At 36.0% G+C, this 22,820-nt stretch overlaps 3 protein-coding genes across 10 annotated transcripts; all 3 read left to right on the forward strand.

The window, feature by feature from the left end:
• The first annotated feature begins 9,816 nt into the window (after positions 1–9,816).
• LOC127263163 (uncharacterized) lies at positions 9,817–10,417 on the forward strand. The gene is made up of 2 exons (XM_051292152.1): positions 9,817–9,922; positions 10,039–10,417. The coding sequence occupies exons 1-2, from the start codon at positions 9,837–9,839 to the stop codon at positions 10,319–10,321; spliced, it is 369 nt and encodes a 122-aa protein (XP_051148109.1). The 5' UTR covers positions 9,817–9,836; the 3' UTR covers positions 10,322–10,417.
• Positions 10,418–15,230: 4,813 nt separating this feature from the next.
• LOC127263179 (uncharacterized) lies at positions 15,231–20,453 on the forward strand. 7 transcript variants are annotated; one of them, XM_051292192.1, is made up of 7 exons: positions 15,231–15,710; positions 16,306–16,563; positions 17,098–17,340; positions 17,482–17,631; positions 17,723–18,020; positions 20,139–20,258; positions 20,331–20,453. In XM_051292192.1, exons 1-6 carry the CDS (start codon positions 15,264–15,266, stop codon positions 20,207–20,209), a joined length of 1,467 nt encoding a protein of 488 aa, XP_051148149.1. In that variant the 5' UTR covers positions 15,231–15,263; the 3' UTR covers positions 20,210–20,258; positions 20,331–20,453. The 7 variants fall into 7 exon arrangements, 5 of the variants coding, with proteins under 5 accessions (XP_051148149.1, XP_051148150.1, XP_051148148.1 ...); XM_051292193.1 differs by having other exon boundaries at positions 20,139–20,253; positions 20,331–20,445; XR_007841386.1 differs by lacking the exon at positions 20,139–20,258 and having other exon boundaries at positions 17,723–18,794; positions 20,331–20,445.
• On the forward strand, positions 20,346–21,843 carry LOC127263180 (uncharacterized). Of its 2 annotated transcripts, none has more exons than XM_051292194.1 (2): positions 20,346–20,468; positions 21,144–21,843. In XM_051292194.1, exon 2 carries the CDS (start codon positions 21,174–21,176, stop codon positions 21,669–21,671), a length of 498 nt encoding a protein of 165 aa, XP_051148151.1. In that variant the 5' UTR covers positions 20,346–20,468; positions 21,144–21,173; the 3' UTR covers positions 21,672–21,843. The 2 variants fall into 2 exon arrangements, with proteins under 2 accessions (XP_051148151.1, XP_051148152.1); XM_051292195.1 differs by having other exon boundaries at positions 20,354–20,468; positions 21,168–21,843.
• Positions 21,844–22,820: the final 977 nt, after the last annotated feature.

Here is a 22,820-nt window from a genome sequence, read left to right on the forward strand (position 1 = left end):
CCATGTTTAGGCATTATATCTGTTTTGCTCTAAAATTTTATTTTTGTTTCTTATATATATTTTTTTTAAAAATATTTTTAATTTAGAATAGTTGATATATTTAAAATGGATAAAAACCAATAGTAATCTAAATATAATTAAATATAATTTTAGTTCAAATATAAAAATTTATGGGATATGTTCATTTGAAAGATTTTGTCTGAGATTTACTTTTCATCAAAATCATTCATCTTACAAACATCCAAATACACAAATGTGATTATTATTAATTTTTTCTATGTTAACTGTATAACTATTCTAAATTTAAAATAGTTTTTTAAATATAACAAAAAATAAAATTTTAAATCAAAATAGAAAGATATACGGTCGTGTAGTTTCCCGTCAACTGCCACATCAACCCCGTTATGTCCATGTCAGCAATTTCTGTTAAATTTTGAACGGTGGTACTAATATTGAACGGAATTGTTTATAATTAGACTAAAATTGATGAGTTTTTATATATATATTTGGACCAAAATTGATAAATTTAGTTATATTGGGACAAAAATTGACCCGAATTTTTATTACAATTAAATTTTAATTAATTCTAAATAATCTAATTAGTTTTTTACTCACAATTATTTCAAAATTTTATTTTAATTACATTTAATTAAAACCGATAAAAATAAACATGATTCAAAATTTAAAAAACTCGGCTCAGATATTATATGAAAAATAATTTAACATATAATATTTCTCTAAAAAAATTACATTATTAATAAATTTTAAAAATGCATTTGGTTTTAGATTTGGAATTTGGATTGCATAAATAATAAAAATAAAAATAATAATTTGAATAATTTTTTGATTTAATATAAATATGTATTAATATAATATTTTGATTATGAAATCAATTTTTGATATAATATAAAAATAATAAATACGAATTTAATTTGAATATTTTTAAAAGAAAAAAGTGGTAAATAGACTCTAACGGGCCTGTTTGGTTAGAGTTTGGATTTTAATAATTTTTTTATATTTTAAATAAATTGTTTGATATATATAAATATATGTATGAAATGATATTTTGAATATAAAATTAATTTTTAATATAATATAAAAAAATAAGAGTATGATTTGATATTTTTGAAAAGAAAAAATAGAACAAATACATATTTTGTTGGAGGTTTAAATTTTGAATTTGGATTTTGAACAGTAAGATTTTTTTTTAATTTAATTACTTTTTTTAAATATAAATATATATTAATCTGATACTTTGTATATACACTTATATCTAGTAGTTAATATAAAAATAAGAGTTTGATTTGATATTTTTTTAAAATAAAATTCAGTGAATAAACTTAAGAATGGGTTTGGTTGGGGTTTAAATGTTGATAGTAAATTTTTTTAATTCGAATAATTATTAGATATTAGATAAATATATATTAATGTGATATTTTGATATAAAAATAACTTTTAATATAATATACTAAAAAATTAAAAAACTTTGATTTGATATTTTTAGGAGGAAAATTATGTGAATGAACTCCAACGACCTATTTGGTTGGGTATTTAAAGTATGAATATTACTTTATTTTTTTTTAATTTGAATTATTGTTTGATATTATATAAATATATATTGACTTAATAATTTTAACGTGAAATTATTTTTTAATATAATATAAAAATGAAACCTTTATTTGATATTTTTAAAAGAAAAATTAGTGAATAGTAAAATTTTTTAAATAAATTCAATCAAACACAAACATTTTTAATTTATATTTGAAGTAATTACAAATAATTTGTTATAAGTAATTTAAATTATTTTCTTAAAAAGATAGTATTATTACAAATATTTACATAAATTATTCGTCCAAATACAAAAATCATTTATGCCAATTTTTTTAAATATCTATTTCACTCATAAAATTTTAAATAAATAAATATATTTTACTATATTACACATCTCATATTAACTAAATTAAAAACATGTAACTTTCTAATGCACATTTTTTTAATAACCGTGCCCAAAAGAAAGTGGCATAATCGTCATGGAACGAATGGATTATATACATATTGTTAATGTGGTTTGATTCTTTTTAAAAGAATTAGATTTATTAAAAACTTGTAATTTGTTTCAAACACATTTCATAGAAAAAAATTTAAAAAACAAGTAAAAAAAACTAAATAAATCGCCAAAAAAAAAAACATTTTGATTAAGATTTTTTAATTGAATTTACAATAAATACATAAAACTCTGTCTATAAAATGTAAATGTTGATACATCGTTTCGACGCAATCCTTCAGAAGATAAGTAATCACAATTTATTATTATTTAAATTATTTTTATAATTTTCTTAAATTAGATCGTATTTTTATTATAAATATAATATTTTAATCAAAGTTGGGAGCCTTTCCTTAAATATAATATGTCCACACCTTCTAAAATATATTTGGTATCCCACTTCTTCTTAAAATATGCTCAAACATCTGAAAATTATGCCTAGGTCATCTTAAATAGATCTAATAATGTTCGAATAATCTAAAATATATCTGGTAGCACCCAGTTTTTTGAAAAAATATATATGATAGCACCTAGCCTTTTCAAAAATATATCTTATAGCGCCAAACAGTCTGAAAAATATGGCTAAATCATCTACAATATATATGGCAACGTCCAACATTCTGAAAAGTACACTCAAACTATTTGCAACACATCCGATAAGGCCTTTACATCTAAATATACGCCCAAACCATTCTACAATATACGCCTAACCTTTTGAATTCATCACGTAAGGCTTGCACCTGTCCGAGCGCCTTGCATTCTGTCCAAGCGGCTTCTACATCAGCCGGACGACTTTTGCATCAGTCTGGGCGACTTCTGCATATATCTAGAAGATTTATTCATATGTTCTACATCCATCCCTGGCCTAGGCACTGATCGTCCCTACCACCAGTCGGGCATCCATCACCTCTACTCTAGTTTCCGAGGTATGTTTTTGATTTATTTTAATCTTTATTTTTGTTTTCTATAATCCTTTATGGAATCTGAAGCCTAGTCTTTTTTCTCTCTAATTTTATCTTTGCGGGATAACATAGGCCATCTTCTTGTCATATGGCTTAATTTATTTGAACCTATTTGACAAATAAACCTCGAGATTAAATATTGTTTTTTTTGCAATTTTAGAAAATAGATCGTTGTATCATAACTAATTAGCGTACTTCATGCACATCGTCAGTTCATTCTGATCGAGGAGTGTTTGAGTCTCTTGATTATTCTTTCAGTGATGATACTACTTGTGAAGAGATGACGAGGATTTTGGTTCTTATTCCGATGATAGTTTGGCACCAGCCCATTATCCTAAAAATCCCCCGCACAACGCATCCTTTCCATCGGCAATTTTCTAAAGAGTGTGACCTACCCCATATTCCTAGCATTTGGGAGGCAAATTTGATTCAATCTCATTGAATTCCATAAGATATAGTTGAGTGTCTTTTCCATTGAAGCTACTTGTTACCTCGCAAGGACTTAAACGAATGAGATCCTTGTTTGAGCACTTGACGCCATAAGTTAGAAGAGAGTGGCATGCAAAAAATATTTTTTATGCCAGTCGTTTAACCTAACATGTACATGATCGTTTACTTGTTTTTTTTACCTTTACTATGTCATTATTATATGTATTTTTTTATTTATTTTTTCGATCCCTTGGCATATTCAATCATGCCATCTCTGCATATTTTTGGCATTCTGAAATTTGCATATTAATATGTTTTATTTTTCAGTGGGGATTCTTGGCATCACTTTGGCTAATGTTGCTGTTGATGTAATTTTTCAACAATAAAAAGTAAAATCCGAAAATAGAGAAATATCTTCGAATTTGATAGATGAGTGTCTGAGATTAGGAATCTCTAAACACTGTAGAATACATAAAATGAAATAGGGAAAATAAAATAAAAGACTGGAAAATAAAGTGGTGATCCCCAAAAGCAATTCTCTTGAATTTGATGTCGATTGAAGATCCTTTTGTCAAACAGCACCGGATCCTTAAATAACCCCTTAAAAAAGCGGTTTGAACCACCATTTGGTCGGTTACAACAACTGCTGTCAACCGTCCACCAAGTTCTCCTCTGTTGACACGTGTTGCAACTTCCTTCAACCGTTTGCCAGTTGCAACTTCCTCCAACCGTCCTAGAACTGCCTCTCACGACTTGAACCGTCCGAAATGCATTTCGTCCGACCTGCATACCCACTGCCATGTCCCTTCTTGCCCGAATTCGTTTCGCCCGACCTATGTGCCACCCGACCAATCCAGAGACTAACTGGTCGCTAGACCAAACGATTCCTTGGCCGCCCCATCAAGCGACCACCATCTGGTCTCTTGTCCGACCACGTATCGTCCGTCTCATTCTTCTTCGTCCGACCTCACTTTGTCCGAACTCCGCATCAACCGACCTCCATATCAGCTGACCTCCGTGTCGTCCGACTCAACCGACTGCGGACCGCCTGACCTGCTCAACCGACTTTGGACCATCTGACCTATTTAACCGACTGAGAACCAACCGACCGCAGACCAACCAAATATGGTCCCGACCACAGAATAACCGACTGTGGTCCCGACCACGGTCCAACCGACCTCGGTCCCGACTGCAGACCAACCAACTGTGGTCCCGACCACAGAGCAACCGACTGGCTCTATTTGCCTTATCTCCTTAGATGGACAGACTGTCCTCTTGACAGACCTCTGCGTTTGTCCATACTTCTTCCTTGCCCGACCTTCGTCTTGACAGACTTCCGCGTCCGCTGATACTTCTGCTTTGCCCGACCTTATCACGCCCGAGCCCTGTGCCCGACCTTGTCCTGTCCGACCTCCGTATTGGCCAATCATCCTTCCTTGTCCGACTTCTTTTTTCCCGACTTCTGGGCCGTTTGGCTTATATCCAGACCCATCCAGAATCATACTGCCATTATTTATTATTATTATTATTATTTTTTGTGCTCAACAATATGCCTCCTCCGCAAGACTCCTAAGCGTCACTTCTTGTGATGTTTAGGAGTTAGCAGGCCGTCATCCGAGGCCACATCAGCCTCAGATCTGACCTCCATCATTCGAGGCTACGTTGGACCTGACCTCCATTTATCGCAGACTAGTGCTGGCCTGCACGTTGGTCGATCTTGCACTACCATTGCTTCAGCACCTCCCCCCGACGTAAGTCGTGATCATTTACTCTAAAAAGGGATTCTAACCTCCCTGCCTTGGATGCCAAACTGGCCAGATCTCGAACATCGTGGGCTGTCAAAGCCTCCCGAAGACTGGTGTGCATGTTCCTGACCACCAAAGTGGTCATTTCGCTTTCTTCAATGAACGTTGGGCAACGTCCCTTCATTAGACGTATCCGCTCTATAAATTGATAAGCAGTTTCGTCTGGCATCTGTCGGATCTCCAAGAGATCTGTGAGTGATACCGTCGGGAGAGGGTTAAAAAACCTTGTATGAAACGCTGTCTCCAAACCTTCCCAGATTCGCAACCGTCATGGCGGAAGATTAACAAACCAGGAAAAAACGGTTCTTGTAAGCGATAATCCGAACAACTGTAATTTGTAAAACGGATTATTGCTCACTTCCCCCAATTGAGCCGTGAACCGTCTCACATGTTCAATGGTCGAGGCTCCATCTTCTCCTGAAAAAGAATGAAAATCCGGTGGCCGGTAATTCCTCGGGAGAGGATGCTCATTGATTATTCTCTCTAAAAATGGCCTCTGATATGCCGGTCGGTTCACCGTTTGCGGATTCATTCCGAAATGTACCCGCAAAACTTGAGCGATGTCCTCCGGATCTATTCTGGGTGGAACAGGGTCGAACACCGGAACAGGATTATGGACCTGTTCCCTCACGAAGGCTGGCTCGGCTGGGGTGGGATTATGAATATGATCTCTCAATCTTTCTTTGGCTCAGCTGGGATGGGATTATGATCCTGTCCCCCCAACCTCTCTTTTCTTACGATATTCGGCTGAGTATTATCAACTCTTGGTCCCAAAGGAACAATATATGGGAAAGTTAGAGGAGTCTCCCCATATATGTTCGGTTGAAAGTTGTGGCGCTTGGAAATGTACTGTCAACATATAATGGCCCTGCAAACGTTGGTCCTGGCAAAGTTGCCCGAAAGCGAGAAAGAGACAATGCTGGAGGCGTAATCGAATGTAGTGTGACTTTGGAAAGCGCCTGATCCAACATGTTCTGCATTAGATTTTGTTGCTCACGCAACATGTTTTGTTGTTCACGCAACATGTTTTGCATAGCCAGAGTATGCTGATTGTTCAATTGTTGAACATAAGACACCCAATCGGTAGGTGGTTGGGGAGTCTCCCCTGGATTTGGCATAACAAGTGGTGAAATATTTTCTCCCACCGGTGCTGATGGTGATTGAGGTTGTGAGCCTGCCATACTGATTTTTTTGATGATTCGGCCGGACCTCAGTCGTATGAAATTCTCTGTGGATGTAGGATCAGCAATCTTGCCTTTCTCCCACTGTGGTCGCCAAATTGTTGATGTAATTTTTCAACAATAAAAAGTAAAATCCGAAAATAGAGAAATATATTCGAATTTGATAGATGAGTGCCTGAGATTAGGAATCTCTAAACACTGTAGAATACATAAAATGAAATAGGAAATATAAAATAAAAGACTGGAAAATAAAGTGGTGATCCCCAAAAGCAATTCTCTTGAATTTGATGTCGATTGAAGATCCTTTTTTCGAACAGCACCGGATCCTTAAATAACCCCTTAAAGAAGCGGTTTGAACCACCATTTGGTCGGTTACAGCAACTGCTGTCAACCGTCTACCAAGTTCTCCTCTATTGACACGTGTTGCAACTTCCTTCAACCGTTCGCCGGTTGCAACTTCCTCCAACCGCCCTAGAACTGCCTCTCACGACTTGAACCGTCCCAGAAATGCCTTTCGTCCGACCTGCATACCCACTGCCATGTCCCTTCTTGCCCGACTTCGTTTCGCCCAACCTATGTGCCACCCAATCAATCCAGAGACTAACTGGTCACTAGACCAAACGATTCCTTGGCCACCCCATCAAGCGACCACCATCTGGTCTCTTGTCCGACCACGTATCGTCCGTCTCATTCTTCTTCGCCCGACCTCACTTGGTCCGAACTCCGCATCAAACGACCTCCATATCAGCTGACGTTCGTGTCGTCCGACTCAACCGACTGCGGACCGCCCGACCTGCTCAACCGACTTTGGACCATCCGACCTATTTAACCGACTGAGAACCAACCGACCGTAGACCAATCAAATGTGGTCCCGACCACAGAAAAACCGACTGTGGTCCCGACCACGGTCCAACCGACCTCGGTCCCGACTGCAGGCCAACCAACTGTGGTCCCGACCACAGAGCAACCGACCGGCTCTATTTGCCTTATCTCCTTAGATGGACAGACTGTCCTCTTGACAGACCTCCGCGTCTATCCATACTTCTTCCTTGCCCGACCTTCGTCTTGACAGACCTCCGCGTCCGCCGATACTTCTGCTTTGCCCGACCTTATCACGCCCGAGCCCTGTGCCTGACCTTGTTATGTCCGACCTCCGTATTGGCCGATCATCCTTCCTTGTCCGACTTCTTTTTTCCCGACTTCTGGGCCGTTTGGCTTATATCTAGACCCATCCAGAATCCTACTGCCATTATTTATTATTATTATCATTTTTTGTGCTCAACAATTGCTAATATTACCGGTCTCCCACCCGATGGGATTCCTCTAGATCAATCTATATCTATAGTAAATTCTATGGATTATGTTAGATCCGACAACCGTTCTTGGTCTGCATATTTGAAAACAACTCCAGCCCTTCTTCTTTTGGGGAACGTAAGAGGGTGGAACAGTTTGTATTCTTAAATGTTTGGTTGGTGCATTTTTACGGAAAGCATTGGTTGGATCATGTTGCCAAGACTTTTGAACCGTTGGCTTGGATTATTTTTAATTTTGAGAAACCTTTTTCGCTAGGTGAGGTGTTCTTATCCTACGTCTATCCATCCCTTAACAAGTTTGTTTGGGAACTTCAGAGTTCCACAATGAAGAGTCTTTTTGGTTCAACATGGTTCCTTCAGATGTGGTGTGCAAAATACTTTGGTCGATTAATTACAAGGACTGTTACCACGGTTGAATATGTTGGCATATTTTGGGATGTCTTACGAGTGAAATGTATATTTCCCAAAACTTCCCGTCAACTATTTCAAGATTTAATATCATCAGGTGACGAACCTTTATATTTTTGTGGGATGAAAAATTGATCATATAGATTGGCAGGGTATCGAGCCCCCAAACCGTTCTGATTTTTTTACGGTCCTTTGGAATTGAAGGCTTGGCTACAACCACGTAAACTGGTCAACGGGATGGGTTGTTCAAGTTTTTCTTATCAACTAGGACCCTATTTTCCGCATTGCTTTGCTCGGAAATTTGGGCTTAAACAGGGCATTCCACAGACGGCTTGAGGTAGTAATATCGTGATTATCCTTCGAGAGCGAACCATACCTCATACTTTACTTCAGAAAGGCCTAAAAAACTTCCATGTCTATTGTGCTCCATCATGAAAAATGGATTGCATAGCCTTTTGGTTCGTAAAAATGGGTGATTTTCCCGCTCAAGTTTTGTTGAATGGTGGGATGTTATGGTTAAGCAACTATTTTATGTTCCAGAAGATGTCGCAACATATTTATTTGATGGTGATGAGAATAGAACGAGGTACAAGTTTGTCGTCATACAACGCATCCCAAAAAGAGACAGAAAAGAAAGCTCTTTAGAGACTTCGGATGGAGGGACTGATCCGGTAGCGTATCAGGTTAGAACCTATATATGCTTTCTTTATACTTTGCATTTGCCCTTTTCAAGCAAACTTTATATGTATATTTTACACAGGCCTTGTTAGTGAAAGTAGCACGAATTCAGATGATACACCTATCTGACCACGAGGGGCCCATATATGGGATCCAATCACCACACCTAGACCATATGCCTTGGGTCGACAATTACATAAACGGGGTCGATCAGATATTTCTCTGTCGCGACCTAGGGTTCATATCATTGCTATTTTTTATTATTATTCTAGTAAATATATACATAGAGTATATTTGTATCGTTATGTAGGAGCGTCATTTACTTAATGAACTCGACACCGACCAAGATAATCGAGACAAGAGGCGCCTTATTCAAGATCGTACTATGATCAAGGTCCCTGAGGACAATACTAATGAGGAGGATGACGTTGTCGTGAGACCCCAAAAAAGGCGGTTGTGAATCCGAATTCACGAGGATCCTAAAAGGGATCATTTGAATTTGAAGGTACAATCTGCGATGATCTAGATGTGCCAGCCTTATTTGATCATTTTGATCTCCATTCTTAAGGCGATGTTGACACAACCGTGGCTATTATGACTCTTCCGGCTAATGAGGTAGTATAAATTTATTTTTACACAACCTTGTTCCTTAGTAATTTTATTATATAATTGTTTTTTTTATATATATTTATACATAAACATTGGTAGCCGCCCTTGAAGAGTCAATGACCACCCCTCGTTCTTCATTGATGAACACTGCTGATGAAAGTTCCTAAGAGCTAATTCCTTCTACTACTGTAATGGGAGGCACCGAACCTTCTTATGGCCTATCTTCTTCTAGTGGCGAGGTTTGACATAACCCTTATTTTATTTATTTTTTTGTATGATTTTTCGTTATCATCAAAGTTCTTTTTTTTTTGTGCCGGGAATTTCTTGTCAAGATTCGGATAATAGTTTTGACCTTTATGCTGAAGAAATAGAGAAAACCCTGGAGGGCCCCGAGATCACGATGCTTTATGACTCGCGATTACAACAACTCTACTTTCAGGCCATCAAATTGGGAGATGAGTAAAAGACGCAGGTCACACGAAGGGCTTATGAGGTAGATAGCTTTTCTATTTCCCTTCATTTGCCTTATTTTCTTCAGACCCGTGCTGAAGACACTTTCAAATTTTCGAGCGCCCATATGATAGAACGATTCACACAATACTATGCTAGTGCCAATACACTTGATGCAAGTGTTTCTTCCATCCATAAGCAACTATATGCAGCTATAGCGAAAGAAAAAGAAGAAGAGCAACAAAGAGTTCGTATCAGAAATCAGGAGCTGAAAGCTGACAAGATTTCAAACAAAGAACAAAAGCGACAAGTAGTTGCATCCATACAAAGTATTGAAGGGGAGCTTGATGACGTTAGGGGCGCAGATCTTGTAGTCAAGGCGGGACGTTTGTTAAAATGCACAAGAAAGCAAAAATTAGAGACATGTGGAGGAACTTGGTGAGCATATGTCATACGTTCTTTCAACATGGTCCTTTCTAGCCTTATTTTGATTTGAAGCTTTTCTTTTTTTCTTTTTATATATTTTTTAATCTTGCTTTCTGAGACATATATTTTTTGTTCTTTCTATGACCACCATTATCATTGTTATGCATGCACTTCTTTTTCTATATTTCATATGTTGGCATATTTGTGTCATGGTAGTTAACCAATTTATTTTTATATCGTATAATTTAATTATATATATATATATATTTGTTGGTGTCTACAAAGAAAATTTTACAAGTTGTTTGTCTTATCCTTGGCACATGTTTAAACATTGTCAAGTCTTGAAAATTGGAACCAAAATGTCATATGATCCTCCCGAATCATTCTTGTAGTTTCAGATTTTATGTTGGCTGTTTGTAACTAGAATACATGACCATAAGACTCGGTACTAAAGCTTAAAATTTCATAAAGATTGGTGGAAATTTGATACCCAAAATGTCCTTCACCATAAACTTTGGTCCAACTGTTGATCTAGGCAAAAAATTACACATTTCATAGAGTTGATTTCTACTTTCATTCACTAGCATACTTATATAAACTCAATTCGAGATTTCAAACCACCATTGAGCCCACATCTTCTAGACATTAAAAAAGCTAAACCTCTTACCGCAAAATCATCAAAATGAATGGTGGAAATTTTTTTTCGCACAAAATGCAGTTTATCACTGATCTCTGATATGCCAAAGAAATGATCGACTCATTAATCCGATGCTTTTCATAAGAAACCAGAGAATTGTGCTCCATCCAATGATCGCTTCAGGAAATCTAAGAGAACTTTGATTCCAAAGATGAAGAATTGCATCCGACCATCAATCACGAGCACTTACTTTATGGTCATATCAGCGTAATTGAGGCTAATATGTTTCTTCTAGAGAAGCATAATAGTGACACGCCTTTGTGGCTAATGCAAGGGTATGGCTTCTCTTCTAATTCAGAATTTGTCCATCTGTGTTGTGAGAAAATAATGGAACAACTAAGTCGCATTAGATGGGAGCTAGTAGAGACTGTTTTGAAGAGGTCCGAACTCGTGATAAGGAAATATTTTCACTATGATCATCCAACGAAGAGTCTCATTCATCGAGAGTACAACCTGCCACTCAACAATCCTGAAGATGGACGCAGTTTCATGGACTGATGCATTTGTTTATATATATATATATATATATTTTATCTATCTAAATAAAATAGTGTTGGCCGATTAAACGGCCACCACCTTTCCTTGATATTTCCTTTTGTCTTATGTAAAACTTGATAAATAATAATAATAATAATAATAATAATAATAATAATAATAAATTTGATTTGGCAATTTCAAGCAGTTAATATTTTGCTTGCAGTTTCCATATGTCAATGTACGGTATATATTTTTCTTGGACATAGGAGGTGTCCGAGTCATTAGAGGATGATAGACCCCCCTCTTGTTCATTGGATTTTACCATCACGATTATCTGTGTCAAATACCTTCTTTGAATGCTTTTAATTACAATGACACCCCCTAGCCTGGATTATGATAAATACATAGCCTATGCTCAATACTCCTGTTGAGCACAAAAAATAATAATAATAATAAATAATGGCAGTAGGATTCTGGATGGGTCTGGATATAAGCCAAACGGTCCAGAAGTCGGGAAAAAAGAAGTCGGACAAGGAAGGATGATCGGCCAATACGGAGGTCGGACAGGACAAGGTCGGGCACAGGGCTCGGGCGTGATAAGGTCGGGAAAAGCAGAAGTATCGGCGGACGCGGAGGTTTGTCAAGACGAAGGTCGGGCAAGGAAGAAGTATGGACAGACGCGGAGGTCTGTCAAGAGGACAGTCTGTCCATCTAAGGAGATAAGGCAAATAGAGCCGGTCGGTTGCTCTGTGGTCGGGACCACATTTGGTTGGTTTGCAGTCGGGACCGAGGTCAGTTGGACCGTGGTCGGGACCATAGTCGGTTGTTCTGTGGTCGGGACCACATTTGGTTGGTCTGCGGTCGGTTGGTTCTCAGTCGGTTAAATAGGTCGGATGGTCCAAAGTCGGTTGAGCAGGTCGGGCGGTCCGCAGTTGGTTGAGTCGGACGACACGGAGGTCGGCTGATATGGAGGTCGGTTGATGCGGAGTTCGGACCAAGTGAGATCGGGCGAAGAAGAATGAGACGGACAATATGTGGTCGGACAAGAGACCAGATGGTGGTCGCTTGATGGGGCGGCCAAGGAATCGTTTGGTCTAGCGACCAGTTAGTCTCTGGATTGGTCGGGTGGCACATAGGTCGGGCGAAACGAAGTCGGGCAAGAAGGGACATTGCAGTGGGTATGCAGGTCGGACGAAAGGCATTTCTGGGACGGTTCAAGTCGTGAGAGGCAGTTCTGGGGCAGTTGGAGGAAGTTGCAACCGGCGAACGGTTGAAGGAAGTTGCAACCGGCGAACGGTTGAAGGAAGTTGCAACACGTGTCAACAGAGGAGAACTTGGTAGACGGTTGACAACAATTGCTGTAACCGACCAAATGGTGGTTCAAACCGCTTCTTTAAGGGGTTATTTAAAGATCCGGTGCTGTTCGAAAAAAGGATCTTTAATCGACATCAAATTCAAGAGAATTGCTTTTGGGGATCACCACTTTATTTTCCAGTCTTTTATTTTATTTTTCCTATTTCATTTTATGTATTCTACCGTGTTTAGAGATTCCTAATCTCAGGCACTCATCTATCAAATTCGAAGATATTTCTCTATTTTCAAATTTTACTTTTTATTGTTGAAAAAATACATCAACAGACTTATTATAGTATAAGCTTTTTCTATTTAAATATAAATATATGTTAAACACAAATGTGCTATTTTTAATATAATAATATGTTAATTTTACAATGTACTTGATGGTACTGATATGTTGAAATGTACTCATTATAATATAAATGGTTGCTATTTAAATATAAGTATGTACTAAACACAAATGTGCTATTTTAAATGTAATAATATATTAATTTTGCATATGTTTGTTATATACTAAAATGTGTTCATTATAATGTAAACATTTGCTATTAAAATATAAATGTGTTAAACTACAAATAAAAATATGTTAAATATAATAATATGCAAGTTTTACAATGAGTATGTTGAAATTTGTAAGTATTTGCTATTTAAATATAAAAATGTGCTAAATTACAAATATGTTATTTTATACTCCCTCTGTCCGGCTACAAAGGTTTTATTTACCTTTTGCGTCATTGTATTTAACATTAAAAAAATTCTTGTATTTGTATAATTTTTCCCTTATTTTGCACTATGTTTTCATATAATAATTAATATTCAAATATCAATATGCAGAGCCGGTAGAAATAATATATAATAATATGTTAATATTATAAGGTGGGTGCTATGCATTGAAATCTACTCATTTAGTGTAAGTGTTTACTCTGAAAATATTAGCAAAATCAAACAAATAAAAAAGCAAAATTCATAGATAAATTAATAAATACAAATTTACCAAATTAGCCTTCTTTAATAATAATCCTACAATTAAACAAAAGTAGACCCGTCAAAACGGGTTAGTGGGGCAAATTGACCCACAACCCACCATAATTTGCAAATAAGCGGGTTGTTTGCGGGTCAATCCGTGACGGAACGGATCAAAATTTCATCAACCCAACCCCACCTACCAGCGGGTGGCGAGCTAAGCGGGCTAGCCCTAGACTTTTTAAAAATATTAATATTATAAATGTTTTCGTAATTAATATTTAAAAATAGTTAAAAATAGTTTTATCGTAGAATTTAAATAATAAATATTTTAAAATAAATGACAAATATAAAAATTCTCAATTCTAAATATTATTAGTTAGTGTATTTAAAAAAATAATAATAAGAAATATTTTACAAATAAATCATAATTAATTTTATGAATATGTAGATTCTATAATAAAAAGAAATATTATACAACAATAAAATAAAAGACAAACAAAACAAACAATGAAAAATCGAAATAAATAAGAGTGATGTTGATAACAAAGTTAGAAAATAAAAGCAACTTGTAGACAATATTGATTAATTTATTTAAGATAATTTAATTCGACTTAACTAAAAATATATTTTTTCAGTAGATTAAAAATTATAATATGTTATTTATTAAATAAAATATACAAGATGATTTTGATATATATATTTTTTTCTTTGTAAGTTTGTATTTATAATGATATATTTATAATATATATAAAATTAAATTAATTTTAAGTGAGTACTAATTATTATAATTCTTTGACCCGCAGGCTAATCCGTCCCATTGCAGGCTAATCTATTTTTAATCCACAGCCTACGTGGATTGGCTTGTTTAGGCCAACAATTTAATGAGTTTACAAAATTACAATTCAATCTTCTTAAAAAGTGAGTTGGAGCGAGTCAATGCGACGAATTCAATCCATTTTGACGGGTCTGAACAAAAATATAATCAGCTGAAAATCAATCAGAAATATAAAAATAAACGAAAAGAAAAAAAATTAGTTTGAATTTGATATGAAAATAATATTTTGATGAGATGTTTTGTTAAAAAAAAAAAAAAGGTAATTTTTTCGAGCCAAATAGTAAAATTCGCAGAAAATCGGTTAAAGAAACATATGTCTGCGTCAGCATAGAATCTAAAACCGTGTTTTTTAAGGTTTTTCTTTTTAATTAACGTGTTTTTTTAATTCCAAGCAGTTATGACTAATTAATATCACTGACGACAATACAAAAGTGGTAAATACTCAGATACCCCCGAAGGGGGCCCCACGATTTGCCACGTGTCCTACGTCTTCACTGCCGCCTCACCACATCGTCAGATAGTTTTTTGATGTGCACGCCGCCAAGCATGGCTTCTGACTCTCTCCGACAACCTTCTTCAATCCCATTCCAATTTTCTGAAACCCTAAACCTTCCGATTCTCTCGGCTATGGCGATGCCGATTGTTTCCGGGGATCAGTACCTGGAATCGCTCGTGAAATTCGTGGAGAACGAGGCGGAGGAGCTCATTGAAGGGAAGCTGGTTTTGAAGCTGAATCCAATGGGTTTGCGGTACGTGCAGTCGAGGCTGGAGGCGCTGGAGGAGCTGGAGAGCTTGTCGGTGGGAGCGCCGGTAGATTATTTGAGGGCGTATGTTTCTGATTTGGGTGATCACCGCGCGCTCGAGCAGTTGCGGAGGATTCTGTGCTTGCTTCCGTCTTTGAAGCTTGTCTCTGTTCTGTCGCCGCCGGCGAGAGACCCGACGCCTCTGATTTTGTTGCCGTTTTGGAGGTTGAAGGTTTTGGAATTGCATGGATGTGATTTGTCGACGTCGGCGGCCAAGGGGTTGCTCGAGCTGAGGTTTTCGCTCGAGAAACTGATTTGTCATAACTCTACAGTGAGTACTGAATGATGAATACAAAGTATTTTTGTTGTTGGAAAATCTGGCTTTACAATTCGTCGTTTGTCTTGCTGAGAAAAGAACACGCAGAATGTGTGGCTTAAAATTAAGTGTGATTTTTTTACTTTATTCCTTATTGGTATACTTTTTGTGTTTGATATTATTTATGTCTTTTTCGGGATGTGCTCTGCATCACGTTTCTGATGTGATTGTTATAATATCTTTTCTTGAAAACTGAAATTTGTTTATGAATTCTTTATAGAGAAAGAACTGAAAATGTTTAGAATTTTGTAAATTATCTGGCCGGTGTGATTTCTATTATGTGATGTTTAGCTCCTAAGTTATTTATAATAAATTTATAATTCCATCTCTTTGTCCTTGTCTATATATATATATATTTTTTTTTTTTTTTCTGAAATCTATTTGCATTTTATAGAATCAAACAGGCTGTATTGTTGTATAGTTACATTTGAGAACTGCTAATACCTACAAACTACTGCTTTTATTAATGTACATCTATATATATTTGTTATTGTTCACACCCATGGAACTGCTGTTGTTTTGACAGAATTTTTATGTTCTTATGGATTAGGATGCATTGCGGCATGTATTTGCTAGTAGAATTGCAGAGATAAAGGATTCAAACCAGTGGAACAGATTGTCTTCTGTTTCGTGTGCGTGGAATGGTTTGGTTCTGATGGATGAGTCCTTGCAGCTTCTTCCGGAAGTTGAAACTCTTGATCTTAGTCGGAACAAATTTGCAAAGGCTATCAATCTTCAGAGGTGCACCAAATTAAAGCATCTGGACCTGGGATTCAACAGCCTAAGAAGTATCGAATCACTTACTGAGGTAGCCCTTTGAATTTTAATTTCAAGAGAGCATATTTGATTTGTTTCAGTCAGTTGAAGATGTAGTTTCGATACATGTCGATCACAAGTGTACAGACCATGCCATATTTTTAATGCCTTGTCATCTGAGTGGAGTGCTTCGTTTTAGAAATCAATAGAAGAAGGCGTTTAGTAGGCTGAGTGAGAATGCAGAAGTTTACGGAATATGCGAAAGCTTAGCATTATTTGTTTCAAATGGAGACTCTACATGAAGCTATATCTGACTTTGTAGGAAATTTTATATAAGATGAGCATTTTAGTGGAAAACATGAACCTGTATTGTGAAAAACATATATAAGAATCTTTTCTCTTCCTCTGATTTATTTTGTTTTTTCAGATTTCTCTCTGGGAGCAATGAATTAGGTAGCTATACTTGAACGAATGTGCCTGGATGCTTTTATTTTTATTTGCTTATGTCTAATATCAAACATGAAGTAAAATTTAACAACTCCACAGTTTGCTCAGAAATGAATAATGATATTGCTTGTTTATGCAGGTCTCTTGTGGAATTGTTAAGCTTGTGCTGAGGAACAATGCTTTGACCAAATTGCATGGAATAGAACACATGAAGTCACTTGAGGGGCTCGATCTATCATACAATGTCATTTCAAGATTCTCGGAGGTTGAGATCCTTTCTGGGCTTCCATCTCTTCGAAACTTATGGTTAGAAGGAAATCCTGTCTGTTTTGCCAGATGGTTTCGCCCCCAAGTTTTTAGCCTTTTTCCTCATCCACAGAATGTAAGCTGTTGCTAGTCTGACATCTGTCATTTCATTTCTAGTTTACTTGATTAACAAGAGAGGTAGTGTGCATTGATATGCTTCAAGCCAACACTGAGCTATCTTCGACTCACATGTCTGTTGTTCTTGCCTTCTCCCTAGCTTAACCTGGATGAGAAGAGAATCTCTGCTTGTGAGTCAATGAAGCGGCAGGTTATAGTTGCACTTAGGAAAAAGCGGCCTTCTAGTTTTGGATTTTATTCACCAGCCAAAGATAATGCAGATTCAGTGAAGAGTGTATTTACTAAAAGGGTAGGAAACTATATATTCAATGAAAATTATAGTTTGACTTGCAATTTTATAGTGTCGTTGTTTAAGCATTTGCATCTATGATGCTTTGCAGAAGCGGATGTCTCGTCTTGTCAATTTGGAGAGTGAAGGGCAAAGACCGTATGTATGTTCTCGTCGAGATTCAGCATCTAATGAGAATGAGATTCAAAGAAGAAATGAGAATGGTATTTCAGTTGGGGAAGCTGATATAGAACAGCTAGGACAGAAAATTGATTTCATGAAAAAGGAATATTCTGCTTTATGGTTGCTGGAATTTGAAAAGTGGATGAACCAAACCAAAGGCAATATTGTTGATGATTGTAAATCAACTAATTTTACCTTGTTCAAGGAAACAAAGATTCATAAGGAAGGTGAGAAACAAGATAAAGTTGTGTGTGATTATATCCAGTTGTCTCGGGGTGAGGTTAACACAGCTGTTCTAGATTCTGATGCCCTCTTAGTAGATGCATCGGCCTCTGCTAGTAGATGGCAGAGATCTCATCTAACTTCTGAAACAGCTTCGAAAAATGATGTGGTTCACGTTAGAAATAAACCTTTAGCAAACCAGTTGAATTTAAGTCAGGGAGGACCTAGAACCTTAAATAGTGATTTCTTTGGATCTTCGGATGCTGGAAACATGCATTGTACCGAACCTTCAGAACGGAGAGGGGACAACATGAATGTCAAGAATGCAATTCTCTCAACTGCAATTAACAATACAACTGCATTCTCTTCAGCCTTGACTTTCTCTGGATCTCCCCCTCATTACCAAGAAAGTGTTCTACATCAATGCCATGATCCAGAAAAGGAACTTCTGCAGGGATCTTCTGAATCCCTGTCATTGGCCTCATCTGATGGCAAAACAAGTCGTAGTGAAGATGATTATGCAGAATTTGGCTTTTCTGTATCTCTGGATGATCAATATGCTATTGACAGCTTGTCTCGAAGGAATCTAAAAGGTTTTTTTCTATGTTCTGATGAAGATGATACGGGTGATGCATATCATGACAGAAAGTTGTCACTGGAGCAAAATGGGGAGCACATCGTGTCATACTGAAGGACATTTCATCAGTATTGAAGGTAGAGATTTGGAACGTCAAACCACGCCTGCATATCTTCACAAATGCTGAGGCCCATGAACGATGGTGATTAAATTAAGTGTGTTTTAGTATTGAGTAAAATGATGGGAGAATGCAAAATGTAAAAGAGTGCTCAAAAGAAGGATGATTTCCTTGTATTCAGTGTTATTCCCTTATTGACACCGAAACATCATAGAAGGACTTGATCGGATAGAGATCTACAGAAGTGTAATAAAGTTTGAAAATAAAGATGCATGTTTTGCCAACGATACGTGGAAATTAATTCTAGAAAATTTTCTGCAGCGAAAACATACTTGATGTGTCTGGCAACTGTGACAGTGGAAATTGTTTCGGTGTTAGAACATCAAATGTTGGGAAAGATAAGTTCATTGAAATTATTGTTTATCTGACCATCGCTATTCCTGGAGCTAATGAAAATCTGATTGAAGTATATGGCACTGGAATTGCCTGTTCCTGGATATATCAGAGGACAATTAGAAGAATTTTCTTATTTTTAACTATCTGAAAATCCATATACAACTTGCATATTATATGGCCTTTACCTCAGTTTCAACATATTTTGTGAGGTTTTTACTTTGTACTATCCCTTACAATATCGTACCCTTTGTAAATACATGAGCTACTTCTTATGAGTTTAATATCGGCTCTCAGATAGTTATTCTTGGCTGTAGGGTATTCAAATTGTGCTTAATAGAAATCACATCATCAAGTTGTGATTATTTATTTATTTATTTTGGTCTTATGGAAGGATGTAATCCTCTCACAGCATTGTTGGAGAACCTGCTATGAATAAAGCACGTAAATGAAGTGTATTGGTAGAGCATATTATATGTCAATACCAAAACTTCTAATGTTTTAATGTGGCCATTGGATTCTGATATCTATAATGTTTCTGTAATGAATGTATCTAATCCTGTCACACAACACTTCATTGACAATTTTAATACCTATCTCATCTGTATGTGTATTTGCTTACTTATGTGACTTATATTATAAGCTCTATTGGTGCAAGCCAGTACTGAAGGATCGCTGATATGAAGTCAAAAGTTTAGAACTTGTTTCTTTGAATCATATACATTAGGAGCTAAACTTTATTTTTGCGTCGATGACATTTGATTGCATGTACTAGGAAAGTCATTGACCTTTGCAAGATGCCATGTGCATTCTTGATGCTTATGGTTTATTTGTATAAGTGCACTTCATGTTATATTTTGACTTATCAAGGTGGGGTTTTAAGATTATTTAAAAGTTCACCCTCTTCCCCATTTTAGATTTATGGAGAAGTAATTTTGTTATGGAGCAGCATAACTTTATAATATACTTATTGCAGATGCATAGCTTATGCTTATACATACACTTCACTCTCTCTTTTTCGTATTTTCTCTACAGAAACACATCTGTGGAGACAGATCTGCATTCATTGTATAACACATTCCAGAAACTGGCTAAGAAACTATTAAGGATGATTCCCTCTTGCTGGGATGATCCTCAATATGGCTTATTTGTAAGGTTATCTATCTTGGTTATTATTTTATATGATCCGAATTTTATTTATTTATTTATTTTTTTTAAACTTGGCAGCTTGGAGCAGAGCGAAATCAATCTTCATGTGAATCTTCCCAGCACACAAACCAATCAGGAAGAAGGAAAACTCTACAACCACCTTATTACCTGTCTGAGATTTAATATATTCAGCCAACTGCCAAATTTCCGGCGAAGGTACTATTTAAGATTCTCTCCATCATCTTGTTTTCCAATATTTGCATGATTGGGAATGGGATTAGGACCACCAAAATAAACTGGTAACTAGATTAATAATAATAATAATATTATTATTACAGAACATGTCCTATGATTGGTTTGGTAGGGACTTGATGCTACTTGTGCTTTGTCCTATGCGGATTAATAATATCATTTGCTTAGTCATGAATGATTCTCATCATGTGCACTGAGAAATAAACAAACCTGATTGAGCTCAGAAATGGATTCCAAAGTACCATCACTTCCTGTCCCCTTTAGTAAACAAACACAACATGCTATTATTATTATTCATTCCTGAGTAAAATGATATTTCGGTCGTGTATGTATCTCACTCATTGTTTCTCTACTAGTCTTAATTGACACTCCCACATGCTTACGAAAGTGTTGCGTGTAAAGTTAAAACAATTAGATGACAACAGGTGAAACATTGAATTATTTTAAGATATAGTTCATTTAAATAACTAACATGATAAATAGTATTGTTTATATCTATTTATTTCTAAGATTTCTGGTAAGTGCAATTAATTTATCAAGAACTTGAGGACAAAATTAGGTACTACTCATTTGAGTTAGACTTTGACATGTGTCCAAGCCGAGCATCAAATTAAACTTTATATATAACTCATATTCCAGCTTCACATCTCCTCCTTGGCCTAGACAAACATGGGAAATGCAGCACTTTGTGCGCCATCGATCCTCTCAAGTGGTGCAATCAAGATACTTTCGAGCGATGGGAGGCTGACGGTGTACACAAGAACACCCCTGAAAGCAGCAGAGATCATGTCGGAAAATCCAGGTCAGTTTCTATGCGAGCCAAACGATCTAAAAGTGGGACAGAGGATTGCAGGGATGTCCGGCGAGGAAGAACTGGAGAGAGGGCAGCTCTACGTCCTTCTCCCGATGGAAATGCTCTACTCGGTGCTTACAACCGAGGAGATGAATTCCTTGGCGCATGTAACTACCAAAGGATGGAAGCATGCAGCAGGTACACTTAGTTTTTCGAGGATATTTCCGGAGTTCTGTCTCTTCCCTAGTGTTTCGGAGGTTAGAGCAGTCGAGGGTTCGGCCGGCCGGCTGGAGATGAATGATAGGTTGATGACAAGGCAGAGATCTTGGGAGCCTGCTTTGGAAACCATTGTTGAAACTCCTCCACATGCTTGATGATGAGTGTTCTTTGTTTTTTTTTTTTTTTTTGGTTGGGTGTTGTGTAAAAATGTTTGTGGTTTTAGACTTATGTTGATTCATTATTTTGTTTGATTTTTATTCATTGATTCCTATTTTGTTACCTGGGATCGCAGTATATATATATATATATATGTTTTATTTCAATTAATTGTTCATTTGTTCTGAACTACCAGGCCTGTAGAAAAGAAAATATGTTTACAGTTAAACAAGAGATCTGAATGTATGTAGTTTCTATAATTATATATTAATTCTAATTTGAATCTTAACATAATGTGTTACTGATGGTTGAAAATATGTACATACAGATTTGAGTATTAAGATGTTTTTATTTTGTTGACAAAGCAATTTTGTTTGTTGATAAATTATTTCTATATATTTTTATTAAAAAGATTATTTCTATATTCTAATACTAAAATTCAAAATCTTGTTTTTGTTTATGTTTTTTACATAAATTTTCTAGATTTTTTGAGCATTTAACTCCTATAATATTTTATTTACAAAATTTAAAACTTTCAAAAGAAACCATAGTAAACTTTTACTCCGAGTATTGAACACAAAAAAGAACTATTCAACAATTAAAAATAAAATTTTTAGCTATATTGTTTTATGTGTAAAACTTCAACACGAAAAATCGAGCAATTAAAATGGTGGGAGATTATTTGCGCACGCCCATTAATTCCACAGACAGACAGAATTTGCGAAGGTAAGTTTTATTTAATAAACATTGAAGCGTCTATTCAAATAAAAGATCACCTTTCATATTTAAATTCCAAAAGTTGTCAATTGAAAATTTGCAACTTTTAATTTCAAATCTAAGAAATCAAATCTCTTCAATTCAAATATTTCATTTAATCTGAATTTTGAGAGTTTTATTCCGGAATTAATTTAATTTAATTCATACTTTTGAAAATAATAATTTCCAAAATATATCACAGTATTGAGAAAATAAGTGATTTTTCATACTACAGTATATAACCCTCTTTTAGTGATGGGCATGACTAAACCATCAATCCGTATACAAATTCATGTAATTATTAAACACTTCGTTCAATGTCGTATAGGCATTCTCGAGCGTGCACCTCACGTGACTCTTTTCAAGAATAGCTCGATACGGCATTCCTTATC

The sequence above is a fragment of the Andrographis paniculata genome, unplaced genomic scaffold, assembly GCF_009805555.1.
Source record: "Andrographis paniculata isolate CXL003 unplaced genomic scaffold, ASM980555v1 Contig66END, whole genome shotgun sequence".
Taxonomy (NCBI): Eukaryota; Viridiplantae; Streptophyta; class Magnoliopsida; order Lamiales; family Acanthaceae; genus Andrographis; species Andrographis paniculata.

What these genes read in the sequence shown, in the direction of transcription:
- LOC127263163 (XM_051292152.1), top strand. Translation starts at nt 9,837, where the DNA reads ATGACTCGCGATTACAACAACTCTACTTTCAGGCCATCAAATTGGGAG. An exon ending in TCACACGAAGGGCTTATGAG is followed by an intron (nt 9,923 to 10,038) that starts GTAGATAGCTTT and finishes ATACTATGCTAG; the next exon opens with TGCCAATACACTTGATGCAA.
- LOC127263179 (XM_051292191.1), top strand. Translation starts at nt 15,264, where the DNA reads ATGGCGATGCCGATTGTTTCCGGGGATCAGTACCTGGAATCGCTCGTG. An exon ending in GTATCGAATCACTTACTGAG is followed by an intron (nt 16,564 to 17,097) that starts GTAGCCCTTTGA and finishes TTGTTTATGCAG; the next exon opens with GTCTCTTGTGGAATTGTTAA. An exon ending in AGAGTGTATTTACTAAAAGG is followed by an intron (nt 17,632 to 17,722) that starts GTAGGAAACTAT and finishes GATGCTTTGCAG; the next exon opens with AAGCGGATGTCTCGTCTTGT.
- LOC127263180 (XM_051292194.1), top strand. Translation starts at nt 21,174, where the DNA reads ATGGGAAATGCAGCACTTTGTGCGCCATCGATCCTCTCAAGTGGTGCA.